Source organism: Dunckerocampus dactyliophorus, chromosome 5, assembly GCF_027744805.1.
Source record: "Dunckerocampus dactyliophorus isolate RoL2022-P2 chromosome 5, RoL_Ddac_1.1, whole genome shotgun sequence".
NCBI classification, from domain to species: Eukaryota; Metazoa; Chordata; class Actinopteri; order Syngnathiformes; family Syngnathidae; genus Dunckerocampus; species Dunckerocampus dactyliophorus.
Window position 1 is genome coordinate 10,839,369 of NC_072823.1, and position 21,411 is coordinate 10,860,779.

The following is a 21,411-nucleotide window of genomic DNA, read 5'->3' on the forward strand; positions in this document are numbered from 1 at the left end:
AAATGAATACATCAAAATTGAACTTCTTACTTTTGCATAAACAATAGTTGGAAACAACTCTGGATGGCTAATTTATAGAAGAGTGAAAATCTCTGATACCATTACCCTGCAGAAATATGTGTGACTGGACAGTTCATTTTTTGTTTTGCCATAGTGTATTCATACATTGTGACTAAAATCACACTAAAACCTAACATCTAATTTGGGGATTTTTTTTTTTCTGGAAAAATGTTGACCATGTGTAATGTACCCTTCTTATAAGAGTGCAAATATCTGATGTCATTACACTGCACACACACACACACATGCACGCACACAATCATGAGACTGTCATCCCTTATTTTAACATAATCCTGAGGTTCAGCCTTGTGAAATATTCTGAAGACTCACCCATTTCACGAACAAAGGAATTTGTTACTTATTAAATCATATTCCTATGCCTTCAGCTGTTGGGTGGCCTCAACCAGGCTGACCAGACATGATGATACACCAGCAGCAGGAAGAAAATTCAAATGTAAAATCTGCACAGGTGAAAATGTAACAAATTGAAGCATTTTACGATTAAAAGCCCACCTACGGACTTGTGTGATGTACAGTTACACACTCCTCAATTGCACTTGTTCACTTCAATATCATTAGTCTGCAGCAAACTGGCCCTGACACAGTGAATGATGTTATGTAGTACTCAGTGATTTACTGGCCTCCGTTGCATGAATACACACACACTCACACACACACGCACACACAAATAAACAGGCACAGAGAGAAACCTAGTGGTCCTCTCTGCACCTTAGTAACAGCAGACTGGCAAACTAGGCCTTCCTCTCAGATGCCCCCCTATTGGTTAACTAGCGCTCTGTTGCTAGGGAACAGCTTATGCCTTGCTTCAACAGCGGCCAATCAGTGGGTGTGTGTCACCAATGGTGGGGGGGAGTATGTTGAGGGGTGTGTGTGTTTGCAGCTGCAGAGAACCAAGTGGGATTTGTGTTAGGCAGGTTCACAGCACACACAGTTACTGAGATAAAGACGCGCAGAATGCTGCAACACACTTGCTGCTCCCACACTTCCAGCTCCTACGATGACTTCATTCAGTCAGCTTTATTTATAAGTGTATTTTTCATGAACAATTTGCTTAACCGGAAAGAATGTGACAATTTGACAGATAACCAACACATACAGTTTTGGTTGAGATCAACAGCTTACGTGGGTTCTATCAACACATTGTGTTATTTTGAACAAAAGTGCAGTTACCTCAAAGTAATCTCGGTTGGTGACAGAATATGTACTGAGTCAAGCATTGGGTAGAAATGTAGTGAGGAATGTCTGATAATATCAGTTAAATACTAGCTATTGGATCAGATCAGTATCGTTTTTTCTGCCAATAATGACATCAGTGCGCGAGTGAGACCTCATCAGACTGCACCGGGTTCCACACAGCAACGAGCTCAGCATGTCCACGGTCCGGAATTATTTCCAAGTAAAATAAGTCGATACATAGCCATTCATGTTTAAACCGCTCGGTTTTAAGGCGATGGCGCTCTTTTTGAAGCCTTGGGCGGCAGTGGTTCAGGAGGTTAAAGCGGGTTGCACTGAGACCAGAAGGTTGGCGGTACGATCCTTGTTCCCTCCACCCAGTCCCTGGCAAAGACACTTTACCCATCTTGCCTCCAGTGCTGCCCGCACTGGTGTGCGAATGTTTGATGGTGCTTGGTGAGGCCATAGGCACGAATTGGCAGTTGTGACTACAGATGTAGCTTACCACCACCAGTGTGTGACTGAGGAGTGAATGAATAATGGTTTAACTTGACTGTGAAGCGCTTTGGGTACTCATAAAAGCGCTACTGTATATAAAATGAATCCATTATGATTCAAAGGGGGACGGCAACCCACGGCTCTTCAGCCTCCTTGTTGTGGCCCCCTTTGCAATGCCTGAATATTTTTTTAACACCCGAGTGGGGAAAATGCGCATTTTTAGAAAATATCATATTTTCTGTAGGGCCATGAATGCATCCTGGCTGAGTGCTGATTGGTGATTGGATGAGTGTGAGGAAGGGAGTTAGTTGAAACATGACAGCAACATCTTTTCCCCGGCGGCAAGTTAACCATGAATATACCGCCCCCCCAAAAGAAACATCTCACAAGAAAATAAAGTTTTCAAAAAAAACAGTGAAACAATTTTCAAAACAAGCGCTCAACATTTTCTGAAAAGTAGTCATTTATTTCAAAGTAGACCTGCATGTATGACAGCGGTCATCCCGGCAGTCCGCACACACGGGGCTCAAACCAGCGACCACATATGTCCACTGACTGAGAGAATCAATTCACCATATTTCTTAAAGAACTTACAAACGTGTTTGTTGTATTCTGTTCAAATTAAAAAAGTCACAGAACCCCTGGGAGAAAAAAAATCCAATTTGTACGGTTTAACATTGGGGTGTACTCACTTTTGTTGCCAGAGGTTTAAACAATGGTTGTGTGTGGAGTATTTTGTGGGGACAGTAAATTTACACTGGTATCCAAGCTGTCCACGAACTACTTTACATTGGCCAAATATTGAGTTAAAGTATGTTTTTATATGATGAATGAGTTTCTTTTGTTTGATAATGACACAGGGAAGTGTCAAAACACATTGTGTTTAGAGATGTTAATTAAAGCAAAATCACTATTTTCATATACTGTACAGTGGAACACTGATTGGCATCATTAATCCGTTCCACGAGGTCTGACTCTAACCGAAACGTACTCTAACCGAAACGTACTCCAAACAAATCAATTTTTCCCAAAAGAAATAATGTAAATTCAATTAATCCGTACTAGAAAGCCAAAAATGTTAACACAAAACACATTTTTATAGTTGTACAAATAAGTTTCTTTATAATAATTAAAATTTTCTTATTATAATTTATGTAATTAAAGTTTTAGATGCAGAAAATACTTTGCAATACATATAAACAATGAATGATAGGGATGAATTAAGATTACTTTTAGCTTCATTGACGACGTTGTTCTTATCAAAGATATGATGTCGTAGCAAGAGCAACACGGATAGCACCTTCCTGTTTTGCCATGAGGTATTTCTTGAATTTAATAGTCTTTCTCACCTCAGTAACCCAAAACTGAGCCAAAGAAAGTTGCAAGTGCCACGATTTGATAAAGAATGTGAGAAACATTATCAAATTGAATAAATAACTCATGGCAAATCACGAAGGTGGTGTCCATATTGAGCTCGCTTCCACATCATGTCTTCGGAAACAGTCACATGTTGAGCGATGGTAAAAGTAATCTTAAATGTTCATTTATCCCTTTTGTTTGTCATTTATCTGCATTTATAAATACTTCATGCATAAAAACGCATTTTGTGTTCACAACTACGGAGTCGACTTCCAGTCCATGTTTCCATGTATCCACATGCTAACAAGGATGTTTTGTGACAAAAAATACATTAAGAACGCAGTTGGACTCACGCGGTGTATTAATAGCATGCCAAAATGCGCGTCATGTTGTACGCTGAGCAGAAAATGTATGTAAACCGAGGCAACATTTTGGTAAAAATGTTCACCGTTAACCGAAAAACATGCTAACCGGAGCGTACGCTAACTGAGGTTCCAATGTATATGTTTTTTTTTTCAATTTTACAAATTTTTGTCCAAAATGATTCATTCAATTTCCATTCATTCCATATACATTACAATGTTATAATTGAATAGCTGATTAGAAAGTTAGAGATTATGGGAGGAATTCTCACAATTACACAGTGGTGGAAAAAATAATGTATTTCCTTAAAATTGTCCCTGTTGATGAGGAATGTGAATATTTGTAAAAATTGGAGAAATCAGTTAAAAAAATAGATTTTTTCATTAATATCGCTAACAAGCAATCTTACATTCTTGTGTCATTTTCAGCCTGAAGACATCCTTTCAACAATAAAAAGTTCACTTTACACTGTCTTCATTGAAAGAAACATTAACATCAATCATGCCCCGGTCTACAAACATTTGAGGCTCAAGTTCATTCATCATCACGTCTATCTCGACTGTTTCATCTCGAGAAAAAAGTGAAATATTAAAAATCTCCTGCTGCAAGCTAAGGTAAAATTCTTCCAACGGGCTACGTATTTGACCTTCCATAATTAAACCATACTTTAAGGATGCTATGAAAGCAAGCGACTGTCAAAACATAAAAACAGCACTACAGTCATGCATTGTGTCACCGAGCGGATAATTATTAGCACAATGGTGGTCTGTAATGAATCACCATTGCTGTGTGTTAACTAATTGAGACAAGCTAGTCACAATAAGAACATTTTCCAAACAGACAGGTCTCTGCTTTGTTACAGTGTGATCAGTTGATGCTATGTTGAAAAACATTACTTAAGACATTAGAATACTCAAGACCACTAACTCCTGCTGTAATGGGATTCAGTTTTGTGTCATGTGCCATGCATTATACCGTATGTGCAAGGCATTGTGCTGCGGAGTAGCAGTGTCATCATCTTACTGAGTAGAGAAAGAGCAGACTGTCAGAGGATTTCATCCACCTGTGGCCTAATGATATGCCACATATCTGGGATAAGCCGATTACAGGGTTCATCATCAGAAGACTCATTATCTCATTCATTTGCAACAATGTTTCAGTAATGTAGCTTAATATCAGAGGAGAGCGTGGCTGTGGAGTGTTGTTTGTGCCATTCCCATTGAATACAACATGAGGTATACTCTTCATCGCACATTATTCACTATATCGTCTTCCTTTCATTAGGCCAAACTGTATTATGCATTGGACCCAGTTGGCATTGTACTGTGGTTTGTCACAAAATGAAACAAAAGTTCTGCATCAGTAACGCTACTAGTAAACCAGCATGGACAGGTGGTCACACTGGCCTTCACCTAGATGACCTTAGTTGTCAGCAACCATCTGCTGAAGTGTCAATGAGCGAGACACCAACTCCTGGTGGGATCTTTTAATGCAACACTGCTAAAGAAAATGGACCTCTTGGTGGCATTGTCACAAAATGATGTTTTTATCTTAGGCTGTAAATACAGTGGAATCTCCGACACCCCTCACAAAAAGTTTTGGCTGAAATTTCACAATGAATGAAAAATGCACTACAGTAACCTCTCATTTATCACGGTTAATTGGTTCCCGACCCGACCGTGACAAGTGAATTTTTCTGAAGTAGGATTCCATATTTATACATGGAATGTTTTTGTAGTTAGAGCATAGAAAACCTTCCAAATGTGTTACTGAACATTATTAGCGCCCTCTAGACATGAAATAACACCCTTATAGTCACATTTACACTCATATTACTCAATATAGTAGACATAAAAAGAGTAACCAAACCATTTAAGACAGACTTGTGCTCGTATGTGTTGAGTTGAATTTCAGCTTGGTATGGGTAACGGCAGCAACAGTAGCCCATGATTTTATTCGGGATTTTTAATAGGTATTATTGTGCCTGTTAATAATAATAGTATTAATTCAAACCTACAATAACAGCCTGCTTTTCCGGCGATCAAGTCCGGTGATTGTGTGTCTCACCGAACATTACAGACACCTAGTAGTGACCAGTATAGAATACTACATATCATTCACAACACCGTTGAATGTGTCTTCTTATTTCTATATTTGTTCATTTAGCCATTTTTATGCTTGAAAATGCTTACTTAGGCACAAAAAAAGGGCAACGCACGGGTAAAAAGGCAGGCCTTAAAAATAAAACATGGTTGGTTGTACGGAGCGACTTTGCAACTTGCACCACACCATTGCAGGTGACGCGAGGGCGAGGCTCGTGACAGGCACCGCGACCCACACATCATGTGATTCAATCAAATGGACAGCGCAAAAAAACTCTCAAATTTGTGTAAACACCTTGACAAACAGGTGGCTTATTATCCTTACCCAAAGACGAGCAGGGTCCGACACACTCATGCTTCTTGTAAGATTTGATCCCTTATTTTCCTGGGAAATTTCCCATACTTTCAAATGCAAATGTTGGCAAGTATGAGTCAGAATTATTAGTTTTGTAAAGTTATAATATTAACAGTTGTTAACTTATTTTTCTACTTGTAGAACTGTTCTAATGTTAAAATGTTACTTTGCTTACCCCAAGTTCTATGATGGTGACTGTTTGACCCTTCAAATAATTGTTTTTATTTGCATTTCCAAATCTAAACAAATAATAAACATGGCCAGATATGTCATGGAATCACATAAATCAAGTTTGTGTTACTGCAATAGCTAAAAGGGAAAGGTTAAATTGAAAAAACAAAACAAAATTCTAGTTTGGCCAGTGTTTTTGTTGTTCTGTGTGCATACTTGGTAATTATTATTACTGTAATGCACATTTCACATGGTGTTGCTGAGGGTATCAAGGGTTTTACATAAGAAACTAGGACCCGTGTAAATACTGTAATACAGGCAGTATCTGAATATACTCTTTCCTCTCATGCCAACCAAGCAGGCAATGGCACAGTTGCAGTCAAACCTGTTTGTGCATTATTTCAGTCACTGAGACCTTTTAAAAAAAATAAAAATAAAAAATCCCAGGTCAGCAGGCTGTTTTTATCCCTGTTGAACAGCTCAGGGGTTATCATGTGTCTACATATGTGTGTAGTTTGATTGATGCGCATGCAGATGTGCCCTAGGGGCGCAGCTTTGATCAGTCCAATAATGCCTCTATTTTTAGCACTGTGCAGACCAGATGCATTAAATTTGTGATAGCACCTGTGTGTGTATGTGTGTGTGCCATTAATTACACACAGGCCTTTTTCTCTGTCTCCCACACAGGCCTACAGCGCGATCCTGGTTGCCATGGTGATTCTGCTCAACATTGGAGTGGCTATTTTGTTTATCCACTTTTTTATTTAAGAACAGCTTTGCTTTTGGAATGAGCCTATACATGCTATGACTATACTGTAAATCCCAATGTCGTCACAAAGGACCTGCTGCCCCTTTGTGTTCCTGGCAAAATGACAGCACCCGCCTGAAGCGGACATTGAGGGCTATAAGGCATTTTGGCCCCCCCAAAGTTCGGCTAAAGTTATGTAGTTTGCAAGTGTGGTTCACATGTGAGCTAACCAATCTTGGCCCAGCTACCATGGAAGCTGCACTGCTGTGCATAGCCCAATGAAATGGATGTAAGAAGGGTACGCCAGCCTAGGTGACTGGGCTGCAGGGACATAATACAGTCCAGAACTTGGACTAAAGTGAGCTTCACTAGTTCACATATTAACTGGAACTGGTCTGATTCCCAGGCCATTGCATTATGACAAGTAATGCCTGCTTCCACTGTCTGGAGACAAAATATATACTTTTTTTTCATCTTCAAATCATAGTTTTCAACAGATTTATAACTAATTTATTTCTGAACATTTTCTCTCATGTACTGTATAAGCTGATGGATATATTAATTTTGAAAACCCCACATTCATCTCGATATGACCCTGGCTTTTTGGTTCTTCCCCTTGCCCAGATGTTCTTCTTCTGATGATGTGTTTCTTTCATCTGTGTCAAGAGAGACACGTGCAGGAGCTGGTAATACCCTCTTGGTGGCTGCCTGTCCATGTAACCTGGGCATACACACACTCATTACACACTTTGCTTGTTTCCCATCCCACTCATCATTCTGCATCACTTGTGTGTGAGTAAAGTGCATGACTTTGTGGTGTGCCTCCGCAAAGCCATTGCATGTTTGCAGTGAACACAGAGAGAGCATCTCATGAGGACGCGCTCACTATTCATCCACACCCAGCCTACCACCATCCTCTGGCAGCGATGCTCTCCCCGTCTCTCCCTCCTACTCTTTCCCACCTCCACACACCCGTCGGTGAGCTGTGCTTCCTCTGAGTTGGTGGTAGTTTAGGACAAATCATCCTTGGCAAAGCCCAACACCTGCTGCCTGCTGTGCAACTGGCAGAGGCTTTTAGAGACAAATACTGCATGAATTCAAGTTTATGCAGAATTGTTGGTGTGACTTAGAATATACTGTACAAATCGTACTCTGATTTGTATTTTCCAACTGCTTATCTGAGAATTGAACCAGTGGTGTCAGCTTATGTCAGGGTATATCAGAAAGATGTCTGATAACGTGCATGCCAACACCTGCCTTGGTTTGTAGTAGGGATGGCCATAACAATTGGTTAATCGGGTAATTTATCAATTGATTATCTGTTAATCGTGTCTGTTGTATGGAATAGATTGTTGAATTGGTTAATCGGGTAATTTATCAATTGATTATCTGTTAATCGTGTCTGTTGTATGGAATAGATTGTTGATTAATGGTGTCTTACAGCGTAAACTACTTGGCTGTAACCAGCAAAGGTGCTGTTGATTCATTCTCAACTTGTTGGTAGTCTAAAGATAAAATCATTGGCTACTACAGTGATTCCACATTTAGTGTGTTGTGAGAGATCATCAGTTGGTCCAAAACTTAGTTACTACAAATAGTGTATCTTTGTCTTCTATCTATGCCAGCGACATTTTGTGACAGGCAGAATAATTAAATGCTCTTCCACTAGATGGCAGAAGGTACATGAAGAGAGTGACAGACGCAATAACGTTGTCATTTTGTATGTATCAGGTCTATCTGACAAACTCAGAAGAATTTTTAACCAACACACCATTCCGGTACGCTTCAAACCTGGTAACACTTTGAGACAAAGGCTGGTTCACCACAAAGACTGGACACCCCATACCAAGAACAACAATCTGGTGTATACCGTCTAGTGTAGTGAGGAATGCACCAATTTCTATATTGGGGATGCCAAGCAGCCACTGAGCAGGTGCATGTCACAACACAGACAAGCTAACTCTTCAGGTCAAGACTCAGCTGTCTAACAGCACCTTCAAGAGAAACAACACTCTTTGGAGGACAAAATTGCACATATTCTGCAACACAGATGGTTTGAAAGAGGAGTGAGGAACGCCATCTATGTTAAGTTTGAGAAAACATCTCTGAACAGAGAGGGAGGGCTGCGACACCACATGTCTCCCACATACAATACTGTCCTTTCATCCCCCCATAAGAGATTCAATCATTTAGCCACTAACAAACATAACGCAAGTCTTTCCAGGTGCATCCATGTCCATTGTTACAACTGAATGGAATACTAACGAGGATGAATCCACCCAAATGACTAGCGTTGGCTGGCAAAGGCATTACCACACAGTATAGTAACGACTGTCGTTTTGCATGCAAAAGAGGTAAGCCGTTCTTCTCTCTACATTAGAGAATAAATAGTCCAGTCTAGAGTCTAGAACAGTCCAGTTGCGGTCAATTTAATGCCCTGACAATGCAATCACCTGGATGAATGACAATATTTACAGGCAGCATTATTTTTCTCAGTACGACACCTGTATCATAATATGAGTTTTGTTTAAAGGGGACCAATTATACTAATTTGGGGCCTTTGTATTAGACTCCTATAGAGCAGCTACACATGATAACCCGCACAGAAAGCTTTCTAGATCTTCCAGGCTCTGCACCTCTTCCTGCAGTGTGTCCTGCCTCTCGCCCAAATAGTCTGTGTAATTTACTCCACCAACAGCCCTCCTCCCAGGTACGCCTCCCGCCGAGCCCACTCCTCTGTGATTGGTCACACTCCCAAGCGCTCCCGAGGATTCCGGACGATTGCCGAACCCCTAACACAAAATAAACACAGTTAGGACACTGATAAATTGTTACCTACAGCTTGTTCTCCTGACTTCAGCAACAGTTTGGCGGATAGTCCAGCTTCGGATTGCCCCATGTTCACAAAAAAGTCCCGTGTGAAATGCCATTGACAGATGAGCATATTTTTCTCTTGCTGGCTGGGAATCAACAAGCACTCCAACCAATTCTGCTTCATGCTTGCCTCTTTAGGCACACCCGAACAAACATTTCCTAGGGGCCATACGGGCTAATGGTGAACAGAGCAGAACGAAGCAGAGCAGGGAGAGGGCAGGCCTGCAGCGTTTGCCTGGGCATGCCCATATGAGGAAGTCCAGGTTGCACTGACGTCAATGGAACTCTGTGTTAAAAAAAACTGTAAAAACAGCGTGCAGAGCCGTCCAAAATTGCTTTCAGGTCTCACTTGCAAATGCGCAAACCTCATTATCTTACGCGTTGGCATCGTTTAACACGAGAATACAACATTGTAACAACATTTATAGGTCAGAAAAGAGGAAAAAAAATAATAGGTTCCCTTTAAGTATTTTTTCTTCATGAATAAATTGAATAAAATTAAGCCCAAACTGATTGAAGTCCAAAACATGCAAGTGAGGTAACACCAATGCTTGGGTTTGTCGGGCAAAGTTTACTACAAAACACAAGGCACTTTGCAAGCTATTTTTGTAGGCTCTCTATTTTGAAGTCTGACCAGAGTTTTATAACATTACAAGCAGGCTGCAATGAACTACAATACAGTGCAATTATCTTAGGCCACCATTAGATTTGTTAGTGTCATTATATTGACCATATACCATAAATTACTGAAAGCTGAAAAACAGATGAGCAGTACCATTATGACTCTTGTGGGGTAGACAATCCCACTGATGCAACAAATGAAAATAAATATCCTCACATGTATCTTTATTAAGATCCTCACTAAAATGTCTTCCTTTGTCCATGCATGACCACTACAAATGTTTATGTTTGACTGCTGTGAAAACTAATTGTGGCCTAAGTCTTTTGGACTGTACTGTAGTGTGGCACATTGTGTCTGTCTGGTTTGTAGTACAAAATAATTGGCCAGGTTAGAAGTCACGTTTCATGAATGCTTACAGTATATTCATAAGCCTCATTGACTGACACAGCTGACACAGGTCTATGGCTCCATATACTGGATTTCCCATTGTGTGTCTCTAAAACCCATCTGGCATAGCAACCTCTGCATTTCTTTGCATGTTCCTACATGGAAGTTCATTGCATTGTGTAAACATGTGTGTGTATCCTCTTTCCATGTGATAGGATGTATGTGCCTGCAGCTATTAGCAGCAAATTGCGGAGACAACAGCTAGCTGCTGCTGTTTTTCTGTCCAACTGCATTTTTCAAACTTAGCTGTGGTCTATATTCTGGCATATCCCCCATCCTTCATTTGTTGATCCCAGGAGGCAGAACATCATCATTTTCTTTCATTTGGCTCCCAAACTGAAAAAGGTGCGAGAAGTTCTTGCTGTTTGTCGTCAGCTTGGTGACGATGCACCCTTTACACTGCAGCATGCTACAGCATGCCAAGCTCTCTTTATAGTTTGAGCCCCTTTCTATCCTTCCCCTTTTTTCTTTATTTCTTGGAATTACTCTATTTTGTTTTTGTTTCATGTGGAGAAATTAAATAAATTAAAGTGTTTAAAGTAAGATGTGTTTTTCTTTTTACTGTATGCGAGTAGTGTGTGTGTGTGTGTGTTTTTTTTGTTTGTGTGTGTGCAGCATCCCTATTGGAGTTGCCTGGTGGGGAGGAGGGACGTGGTTACTGTGGCAACCAAACCTAGCATCCGTCTTTTAAGAGATGACTGCTATGTCGCGGGACAGACGATGTCATTGAGTGGGTGATTCAACAAATTAAATAAAGAATACGCCAAAAGTATATTTCAGCGTTTTCAACGTGAAGATGAATGGTATGGTGCCATGGTGTTGTCACATTAAATTTAATAAGGAAATGTCTCCATCTTCTGGTCTACAGTAATAATTACAGCACCACGAACACAAATTAACATAATAGTTAATGTAATACAAATAACCACTTAATGTAAGACAAATTCACATAATTCTTTACTAACCTTCAAGACAAATTCACGTCAAATAAATTAAATCAATTTAACCAACATTAGATTAGATAATCGTTAATGTTATTGTGTAAAACAACGAAGGCCATACTAAGAATATGATTACTTGAGGGCAATAAACGTGTATTTCATCCTCATTGTATTTCTCTAACATGCTTGCTCTTTTTAAAACAAATATTGAAAAAATCATACCGGGACAAAGACTAATAGTAATGTCAAATGGTACTGGTAGTAAAAGATTTATATTTAACTGAAAACCCCGATAACATCGTATGAGAAAACTGATCTTTTCCGCTGAGCACTGGGCCAATCAAAAGAGGGCTAATGGTTACAGACGGGACAACTAACCAATCAACGTAACAACTTTTAAGACGTAGGCGTTTCTTGCAGCTCGAGTTGGATAATGTTATATATATACCCAGCTGTATTTTTTTTCTCCACATCGCTGTCGTCAAGACAGGATGAGGACGAGGACAACATAAACACTAAATCACGGACAATGGCTGCATTCTTTTTTGACATTTTGGTCAGTATTTTGAAACTCCAAGCTAGTGTCAGTATTGTTTTCATTTCGCAGCAGTTTATACAAGCTGTAAACTTTTAACTTCGGCACAGTCGTACTAGCTAGGTGGCAACTTTTTGGGGGCTTTCTTTTGTAAAGAAAGCATGAGGACGAAGGAGAAATGTTCTGAGGGCGTCATGTCAGACGTTGTGGGATGACTTGGTGACTCCTTGAATGGAAGACGGCGGTGTTGAGAACGTTGGTGTCCGGCTCTGAGTGCTTATTCTTCGCTGTCAGTGGAGCTGCGGTCCGACCGGCGGAGGGTGTACTAAACACAAACTCTACAACCGGACCCACTTGTGGAGACAAATATTCGGAGTTTGGCGTGAGAAAGAACAGTGACGTCGGTCAGTGTTGTCAGAGTGAGCGCGCCTGAACACTGCAAGCGCTCACTTAGTTTTGAAGTTTACTGTCAATCGCAAAACTCCCACTCAGTGTTTTTAATATCAAAACCGCAGGCACAGATACGTCACTGCACGTGTGAGTATGGTGGAGAGTCGGACCCATGTCCAGAGGGAGGGGGTGTACCGCTGGTTTTCCTCTCTAACTTCTGCCCAGAGAGCGGAGTTCCTGTGTGGCCTTCTGGACCTCTGTGTCCCCATCGAGCTTCGCTTCCTCGGCTCTTGTCTGGAGGACCTTGCCCGGAAGGATTACCATTCACTCCGGGATGCGGAGATCAAAGCCAACAATCCCACTGACCTGTCCGGACTCACCAATATCACGGACGAGGTGGTACGCAGTAAGCTCTTGGTTTCCCTAGCCCTGCTCGGCTCTGACAACAGGGAGGCGGCGGGAGTCCTGTACCAAATGCTGACACATATTGATACCGTGATCAACAACTACGGCCTCGCATTGAACGACGGAAGGACCGAGGAGCAGTTTCTGTTGCTTTTCACCATGGCATCAAACCACCCGGCTTTCAGCTTCCACCAGAAACAGGTGCTGAGGCAGCAGCTCAGTCAGATCCAGGACATCCTGCAGGTGAGAGCCCCACAGTTACTGTGAAGTAATGGAATGACATATGAGTTCTAAAAAAGAACGTAGCACAATAATGCTGTGTCCCACACCTCTTAGGAGTTTATTCCTTGGATTAAAGGAATGACTATCTACAGCAGGGGTGCCCAAAATCTGTCTCAAGGGCCATTTGCGGCCTACAAGCTGCTTTTTGGGGTGTATTCACATTTGTAGTTGATTGGATGGCATATGTGACGTGTACTTTATCCGACGAAAGTCACGCTTGCAATACAACATGACATCTTCCGGTCACATACTGTACGATTGTAAGACATATTTCTGTGGTGGACTTTGTACCTGCTGAGATGTAACAAAGAGGATACAATTGCATAAATATGTGGGATAGGTTCCTGGAGAGATGCGCTGCATGGAGACTGTTTCTGATGACTTCACCAAACTGTAATTAGCAACACGACCTCTTTGTTTAAAAGATCTCTTGTTTAACTACTGCTGTGGTTCTCAATTACTCTCCGACATGCCCCCCCGAATTGAAATGCTACTGAAAACCTGCTAAATACAGTGGTGTGAAAAAGTGTTGGTCCCCCTCATAATTTCTTATTACAGTATTTGTATGTTTGTCACACTTAAATGTTTCAGATCATCAAAGAAATTTAAATGTTAGTCAATCACAACACAACTGAACACAAAACGCAGTTTTTAAATTAAACTAGCTGGAGGCTTGTTTATCGTCCAAGCATGAATACCATGCATGCAGACACTAATACTGAATTCCCCAGGAGGTTGCGCCCCACGATTTGAGAAGCACTGTATTTACACTTCTGAGCTTACATTTAACTGTTGTTTTTTATGATTTTCACTCAGATTTTTTTTTTTTTTTACTAAACATCACATAGTTTCTTTCGCCTCTGGTGGCATCCTATCCAGTCTTTTGGTGCGTTGGTGCAGTCAGAGTTCACACTTGCCTCACTCAGGACTACGGTAGAGTCCAAAAAGCTTGAAGCCACTGAACCCAGGACTGGACTCAGCAAATGGGAGGGAGTAATGTTATTAGAACTTATGAATATTATTAACCAGAACAACAATGACATGTGTGAACACACCCTTAGTGTCTCACGGCATATTCTAAACACAATGTTAAGCACACAAAAAACAGCACAAAAAAACAATTACAGTTGAACTTGGGTTAGCGCCGGTTAGGTTTTTTACGGTTAACGTTGAAAATGTACGCCAAAATTTTGCCTTGGTTTGCGTACGTTTTTTGTTTAGAAAAAATATAACATGCATCTTGGTGTATTATTAATACACTTTGTGAGGCCAACGGTGGCCAATTTAATGTATTTTCATCACTAAACGTCCTCGTTAGCGCCTTGCCAATGTACGGAAATAGGAAGCAGAAGTCAGTTCCATCGCCTGTCTTTGATGTCATCAGTGGTTGACTGTAGTTCTTTGCTAACTAACACAGTTACGCCACAAGTCTCAATAATGTTGACACAAAAGTTTTGTACTTTTACACATTATGATTTTACATGCATAAAACAATTCTAAATGCATGAAAATGATGACTGAAAGGGATAAATGAACATTTAAGGTTGCTTTTGCCGTCATTGAATACGCGATGATGTCTTTACAAAGACACAAAGTGGCGGTGAGATTAACACAGACACCACCTTCGTGTTTTGCCATGAGTTATTTCTTGAATTCAATAGTGTTTCACTGGCACATGCAACTTTTTTTCATTTCTATTTTGGGTTATTTTGCAGCCTTGATCAAAAAGAAAGCAGAGACTTAAGGTGAGGAACACTACTGATTTCAACAAATTACTCATGGCAAAACATGAAGGTGGTGTCCGATCTCACTGTTACATTGTGTTGTAGTAAACGCATCATCATGTTTACAACGAAGATAAAAGTTATCTTACACGTTAATTTATTCTTTTATTAATATTTATGTGTATTTATATGCAGTTTTTTCATTTGTTTTCTGCATGTAAAACTACAACCATGTTTTGTGTAACATTTTGGACTTTCTGGGATGGATTATCAATTACATTATTTCTTATGGTTAAAATTTATTCTGTTAAAGAACATTTCGGATTAGTGGATTATTGACTGTAACCATGTTCCACTGCACAAAGTATCTGCTTTGTCACCTGTAACACAAGGCTGAGCTGTTTCTTTAATGATATTTGTTTAGTATATCATTGCATTCTTCTTTAGCATGTGATTAAGTAAAGAAAAGGTGGAGAGTACCATATGTTTTTCTGTATTTGGCCCTCAGTGGAATAAGTTTGGACACCCCTATCTACAGCATCTAAACTTGTACAGTCTTTTTTATAGTTTGCAGTGGCATAGAATTGTACAGCATTACACTGAGATGTGCTAATATTAGTATGTTGGCTACCTTGTTTAGCACACCGGGAATGGAAACATATTACATATTACAAAAACACCATATAAACAAAAATATTTACGGTATAGTTAGAGTTGCAATCAGCATTATTCCATCCTCATTGTAAGTTCTATTAATATAAAAAGTTTACAAACCTACAGTAGTTAGTTTGCAATAGACCAACAAAACAAAAACAGTCTAAATAGCTCAACACATTTAATATTACAAATAGTCAAACACTGTTTGAAATCTGGCCATCTATTGGAAGTTTGTACACTTTGAAAATAAAGGTTAATTTACAATGGAGATTGAATTTTGAGTGCAACTGTAAATTTGTAGCTCTTTGCCAATGTCAAGTTATTATTTTTGTTTGTGTCTCATAGCCTTCTGAAAATGACATTTTCTCCTTTACCCAAACTTTTTTTTTTTTGGGACAAATACAGTAGAACCTCAAAGTACTTTCTCAAACTTGTCTGAGGAAATATATTACAGATGAGCACACATGACTCACATGCTAAATTAAATGTCAAATGACAGGTTTGTCGAAGTCAATGATAGTCCGCCTGTTAGCACAACAGACCTCGGTCATATAAATTATACACTCGTGTAGGTGAAAACTGCAGCTTTGACTGACAGTTTTTATGAGCAGAGGGCAAGTTGAGGAAATTCCTTTTTGGTAGTATAGCTGACTGTAAGGGAAGGATTTTCTGTTGAACATTTTGTATTTATACTAATAATTTGGGCTGTGAAGAAGGCTGGAAAAAAAAATCAAGCTAAAACGTTAGAGTGTATTATTTTGACTATTGTTCTTTTTATTGCACATGTACAGTTCCAGTCAGAAGTGTAGTGTACATGTGCTCATTATGGGCTAGAATGTCTTTTCAATTTGGAGCCTTAAATGATTTATTTGAATGGTTCTATTTCCAGGATGGAATGATTACACAACATACATTTTTAAACTTACACAGGGTGAGAATTATCACATATTGTCTCAAATATCTGAAGTCACCCAAATCTTAGAATAAGTGGGACTGTAGGTTCCACAAAGTCTTTTAACTCGACAAAGCCACGCCCTATTAGCTTCTCATCAGTGATCATAATTGACTGCAGCTGGCAGCGTTTCTATGGTGGTCTAAAATAGTTTGTTTGATGGATATTTAAAATACATTTAAAATCATGGTGGCCACTGAATTAGAGCTGCAATGATTAATCGATGAATCGATTATTAGACCATGAATCCAATTCACCAACTATTTTGGTAATCAATTCATCTTTTAATTTAAAAATGTACTGTAATATCCTGATTTCAGCCTCTCATATGTGACTATATTTCAATTTTCTCAGTCATCCATGAAAGCAGACCTATTATGTTTGTGTTTCAGGTACAACAAGATAGTCACACACATCAGCTTTGACTTTGGAAAAGAGCAATCAACCTTTTTCATATCTTGCGAAGCAAACCACTGCAGAGATGTGTGCGTAGAGCGTGCGTAAGAACATTCCCACGCAAAGTACGGGATTTATCCACAAAATGTGTACATTTATACACAACTCTTCCCATGTATACACACAAAACCTAGTGGTAGAACAGTGAAACTACAAATAGTTAGGCTGTGCCTGTCCAGTGCAGGCCATATCGTCTTGCTACGTGCTTCACAACTTGACCATCAAAAAAACCCCAAAGTAGACGAGCCGATGCCAACCGATGATTTATCTATTTATTTATTGATGATGCACATGTAGCAGCAGTCTGTGCCAGTCACTTGTTGATTTGCAGTAGAGTGTTTGTGATGGTTGTCATTTGATTGTTTATAAATATCTACTTCAGTTTTGGTGTTAGAGAAATTCCTCTTCCTCGCCATCTTTGCTATGATTTTGGGAAGGGCAAAAATCCATTCACGCATTCTTAAAGCAATTGCTGCTAAGAGGTGGAAATTTAAAAGTGTGTTGTTTTTTTTAATTCCGATTCATCAATTAATCGAAAAAATAATCAACTTTAATTTAATTGATTATTAAAATAATCGTTAGTCACAGCCCTACACTGAACCAAAACGAATTGGAGAACTTTACTTTTTGAGCAAACTGTTTTGCACAATTTATGGAAAACTGTTCAAAATGCATTGTATTTATTTGTGAAAAAAAAGCACGCCAAGGAATTGTGATCTAAGTTTTAAGCAAACGATTCACATTTTCCCCATTTTTCGTTCAGCGCTGTTGCTATTTGTACGGTTACGCATGATAAAAGAGTACTTTGATGGAAAAGAAATATGCTTGGCTTGTCAGGCACTTCCCGAATATTACACCAAAATCTACTGTGATGGAGTTCTACTGTTTGTTTGGCTTCAGCAGTAATTTCAGTCAACACTCTAATTGTGACTGACATATTATGTGACTCAGAGGTCATTCCCAGTTTGTTGCATATCTGCCGTTGGTCTGGTATGAAGTTAAAGGCCTGTCCTTTTTTTATTATGAATTTCTTCTGCACTCATTTCCCCTTCTCATCTGTTCACATTTGTCCTAATAATCCCTTTATAGCTTATACAGCTTAAAGCAGCAACACTGCCATCTTAGTTAAATGTATCTTTAGATTGCATCCAATTAATGAATGTTTTGGGTGTTCCAGGTGAGCTATGGAGGCACAGGCGTAGAGGGTGAAGGAGCAGGCCCGCATGGCGATCAAGTTGCTATCTCTTACACTCAGCCACAGCACCACTATGCACAGCAAAGTGTGTCTGGACCTGGTGTGCCCTCTTTGTTTCCCTCTGACTGCTCTCCTGCTGATGCCGCCTACGTGCCTGTGTCTGCAGCCCAACTGTGCCATACACCCTGCACCTGCTGGCACAAGGTAGGACATTTGCGCATAGTAAGCTCCATTGATGCTTATGTAATTACTGTTTAAATTGTAGAATAACAGGCTTTACTAAGTAACTGTGTGGATTCATTGACTGTCTGCCATGCAATGAGAAAGAGTTGGACTTTTATTGAGTTGGGAATTGAAAATCAAACTTGGAAAATGTGAACATGGCTATTTGCAGCTCAAATATTTTAATTCATATGACGCTTGAGTGCACATTGACTATGCAATATGAGTACAGTAGTCCTAATGTTGAACTACTGTATAATCCAGAGAGAATACCATCTGCAGAGTCAATGTGCTGGTTGGTTGTAGTCTGGCAGTTACTAGAAAAAAAAGCAATAGCCATGAGTGATTGATCTAAAAACATGAATCAAGGGTATCATAAATGCCGCAAAGTGACTCAGCCCAGCTCTTGGGTGTGTGGAACACAGATGCTGTTTTAGCCTGATCGAAGATCATGGCCTTTGTGTATCTGTATGTGATGTGGAGAGTTGTATAGGGGTGTATATACAGCAATAAGAGGTCCACATTCAATGCAGAATGGTTCCAGATGCTGTTATTATTGTAAGCATTTCAAAGAATTTGCATGCGGTGTGTCTGTGAGTTGTTAGAACTTGCGAATGCAGCATTCTTTGCACAACATGCAGGGATTACAGTTTGACATGCACTGAGTTTATCTTAAATCAGCTGAAAAAATACACAATGTGGATGGGTTTTAACAATCAACTGCATCAGAGCTCTCGACATTTGGCATAAGGGGCTATAGAAACAGTGATTATAAAGGCTGTAGTCTTTCCATCCACTACACATTAATCACTAATGCAGTTACATCTACCAGTAGTATTGCCCTCCATAGATTTAAATCAGATGAATGGAGAAAAGAAATATTTGATTAAAACTTGGATTTTTGTTGCCCCAGATCTTTCACATCTCTCTCGCTTTCTCAAACCTGAATGGTCATTGGGAATGAACATTTCATGGGGAAGCAGGCAGGCACAATGTTTAAACATGTGTGAGCAGTGAAGGGAAAGTACCCTGCTCAGAGTGAAGCATTTGTATTTAGTGTTTTGTTGCCCTTGGCTCCTGCTTACTGCAGCTCAGCACATTTCTCCTTGCTGAAATCAACCCTCTGCGGTTTAGTGTGTTGTGTGTGTGTGTGCGTGTGTGTGTGTGAGTGAGAGCGAGGGAACGCGTGTGTCTCAAGTGAATCCCCAGGAAGTTATAAATGCTGTCTTTCCCTCTGGATCTCTTGGAATAAACCCTTATGATGACTTACATTGTTTTTGTCTACTGCAGCACACTTAACATTAGTGTTGGACCCTGGAGTGAAACTTGTCTTGTGCTCATCTCAGCACGATCCATTGATCGTTAAACAAAAACAATAGTGAACAAAACATGAAGCACAATTTAGTTACATGAAATTTGCAATTGCGGTCAGTTCTACGTACACTCACGTGATTTGATTTCTGCGGTGGCTTATTAAACAATGTAAACTTTAAATAATAAAAAAAAATAAAATTGGGCACACACTTTTGAAGTCACTCTTAAAACTATACATAGAGGTTAAAATATGCTGTATACACAATAGATAAATATACACTAGCACTGTGTAAATCTCCCTGAGCAAGTTCCATCTCAACCAGATGCGTTTTTTTAGCCATCAACAATCTTAGGGATTAATTTTAGCTGAATACTGTCATACTTTTCCTGGCAAAAATGGCAGACTTTATTTAAATTGGTTGTTTTTCTGGCTAGGGACAGAGCCCACAAATGCAGCTATAGCCTAGGTTCCCAAAGTGGGTTACGCCAATTGTCATATGGCGTACATGAATAAAAATTAGCAATTAACAATTAGCTCCTAATACTCTCAATTACGAGTGCACCTGAACGCCTCACAGCGCAAGGAGAACGGAGCAGAAAGGAGACAGAGAGCGAAGTTGTTCATTGCTCTGTGTGCAGCATATGAACAAACAATTACGTTTGATGATTATTTTGTGCATGAAGAGTGTTTAATCTTGAATATTTGTTTTATATTGGTGCTCCAATCTCCACACGGCGCAGCAGTGAAAACCTGTCACTGTGAGTGGGGCTTTATCGATGGTTGCAAGTATTTTTGTACTTCGTATACTGCTTTATCGTGATTGTTAAACCTTCCCCTTCAATTTGGTAATAAATGAATATGGAGACTTATACCATAGCCGTCGTGAGTGGACAAAAAATGTCAAGCTCAATTTTAATCCATTCAAACAGAAGGATGCCAACGTCAGACTGGAATACTATAAATTACTATACTATTACTATAAAACTAATTAACCAATTAATTATGTTCAATATTTCAAGTTAATTAAGATAAAAAGGTTTTTGTTTTTTAAGTGTGCAGGAGTAGGGGGTATGTGACTGTGAAAAGTTTGGGAACCACTGCTCTATAGGGTTGAGGTCAAGGCTTTAAGAAGGCCATTCCAGAAGCTGTGCATGACAGTTGATTTACAGTTGGAATTCTTAGGTTTGAAAGCCTCACCTTGACTCCCCCAAACGTGCTTCTTGTCATTGTGGCCAAATAGATCAATTCTTGTCTGATCTGATCATATAACTTTTGTTCAGAATGCATCTGGCTTGTCCATGTGGGCGGCTGCGAATTCCGTCGAGCTTGACGGTGTCGGTTTTGGACCAGTTGCTTCTTTCTTGGTCATCAACCTCTCAGTCCACAGTGACGCAAAACTGACTTTCTTGTGGACAGTGACGCTGGTGTTCCAGTAGTTTCCAGCTCATGGCAGGCTTGAACTTTGATGGTCCCTTGGTTGTTCCTGAATATCTTAACCAATTTCTGTTCATCTGAGGGCGACAGCGTGGGAAAGTGGTGACACA

General features: G+C 39.8%; 2 protein-coding genes across 6 annotated transcripts in view; both read left to right on the forward strand.

Annotated features, from left to right (window-relative positions):
- jph3b (junctophilin 3b) overlaps positions 1 to 11,326 on the forward strand; it is a 53,592-nt gene extending 42,266 nt beyond the window's left edge. The window contains exon 6 of the mRNA XM_054775909.1: positions 6,790 to 11,326. Coding sequence (XP_054631884.1) covers positions 6,790 to 6,870 — 81 coding nt within the window. The 3' untranslated portion in view covers positions 6,871 to 11,326. The remainder of the gene's footprint in view (positions 1 to 6,789) is intronic.
- Positions 11,327 to 12,091: 765 nt separating this feature from the next.
- zcchc14 (zinc finger, CCHC domain containing 14) overlaps positions 12,092 to 21,411 on the forward strand; it is a 33,601-nt gene continuing 24,281 nt past the window's right edge. For 3 of the 5 annotated variants that reach the window (XM_054776427.1, XM_054776428.1, XM_054776430.1), the window contains exons 1-2: positions 12,093 to 13,307; positions 18,313 to 18,534. In XM_054776427.1, coding sequence (XP_054632402.1) covers positions 12,813 to 13,307; positions 18,313 to 18,534 — 717 coding nt within the window. In that variant the 5' untranslated portion in view covers positions 12,093 to 12,812. Of the gene's footprint in view, positions 13,308 to 18,312; positions 18,535 to 21,411 lie in introns of all 5 variants that reach the window. The other 2 variants (XM_054776429.1, XM_054776431.1) reach the window with 2 other exon arrangements.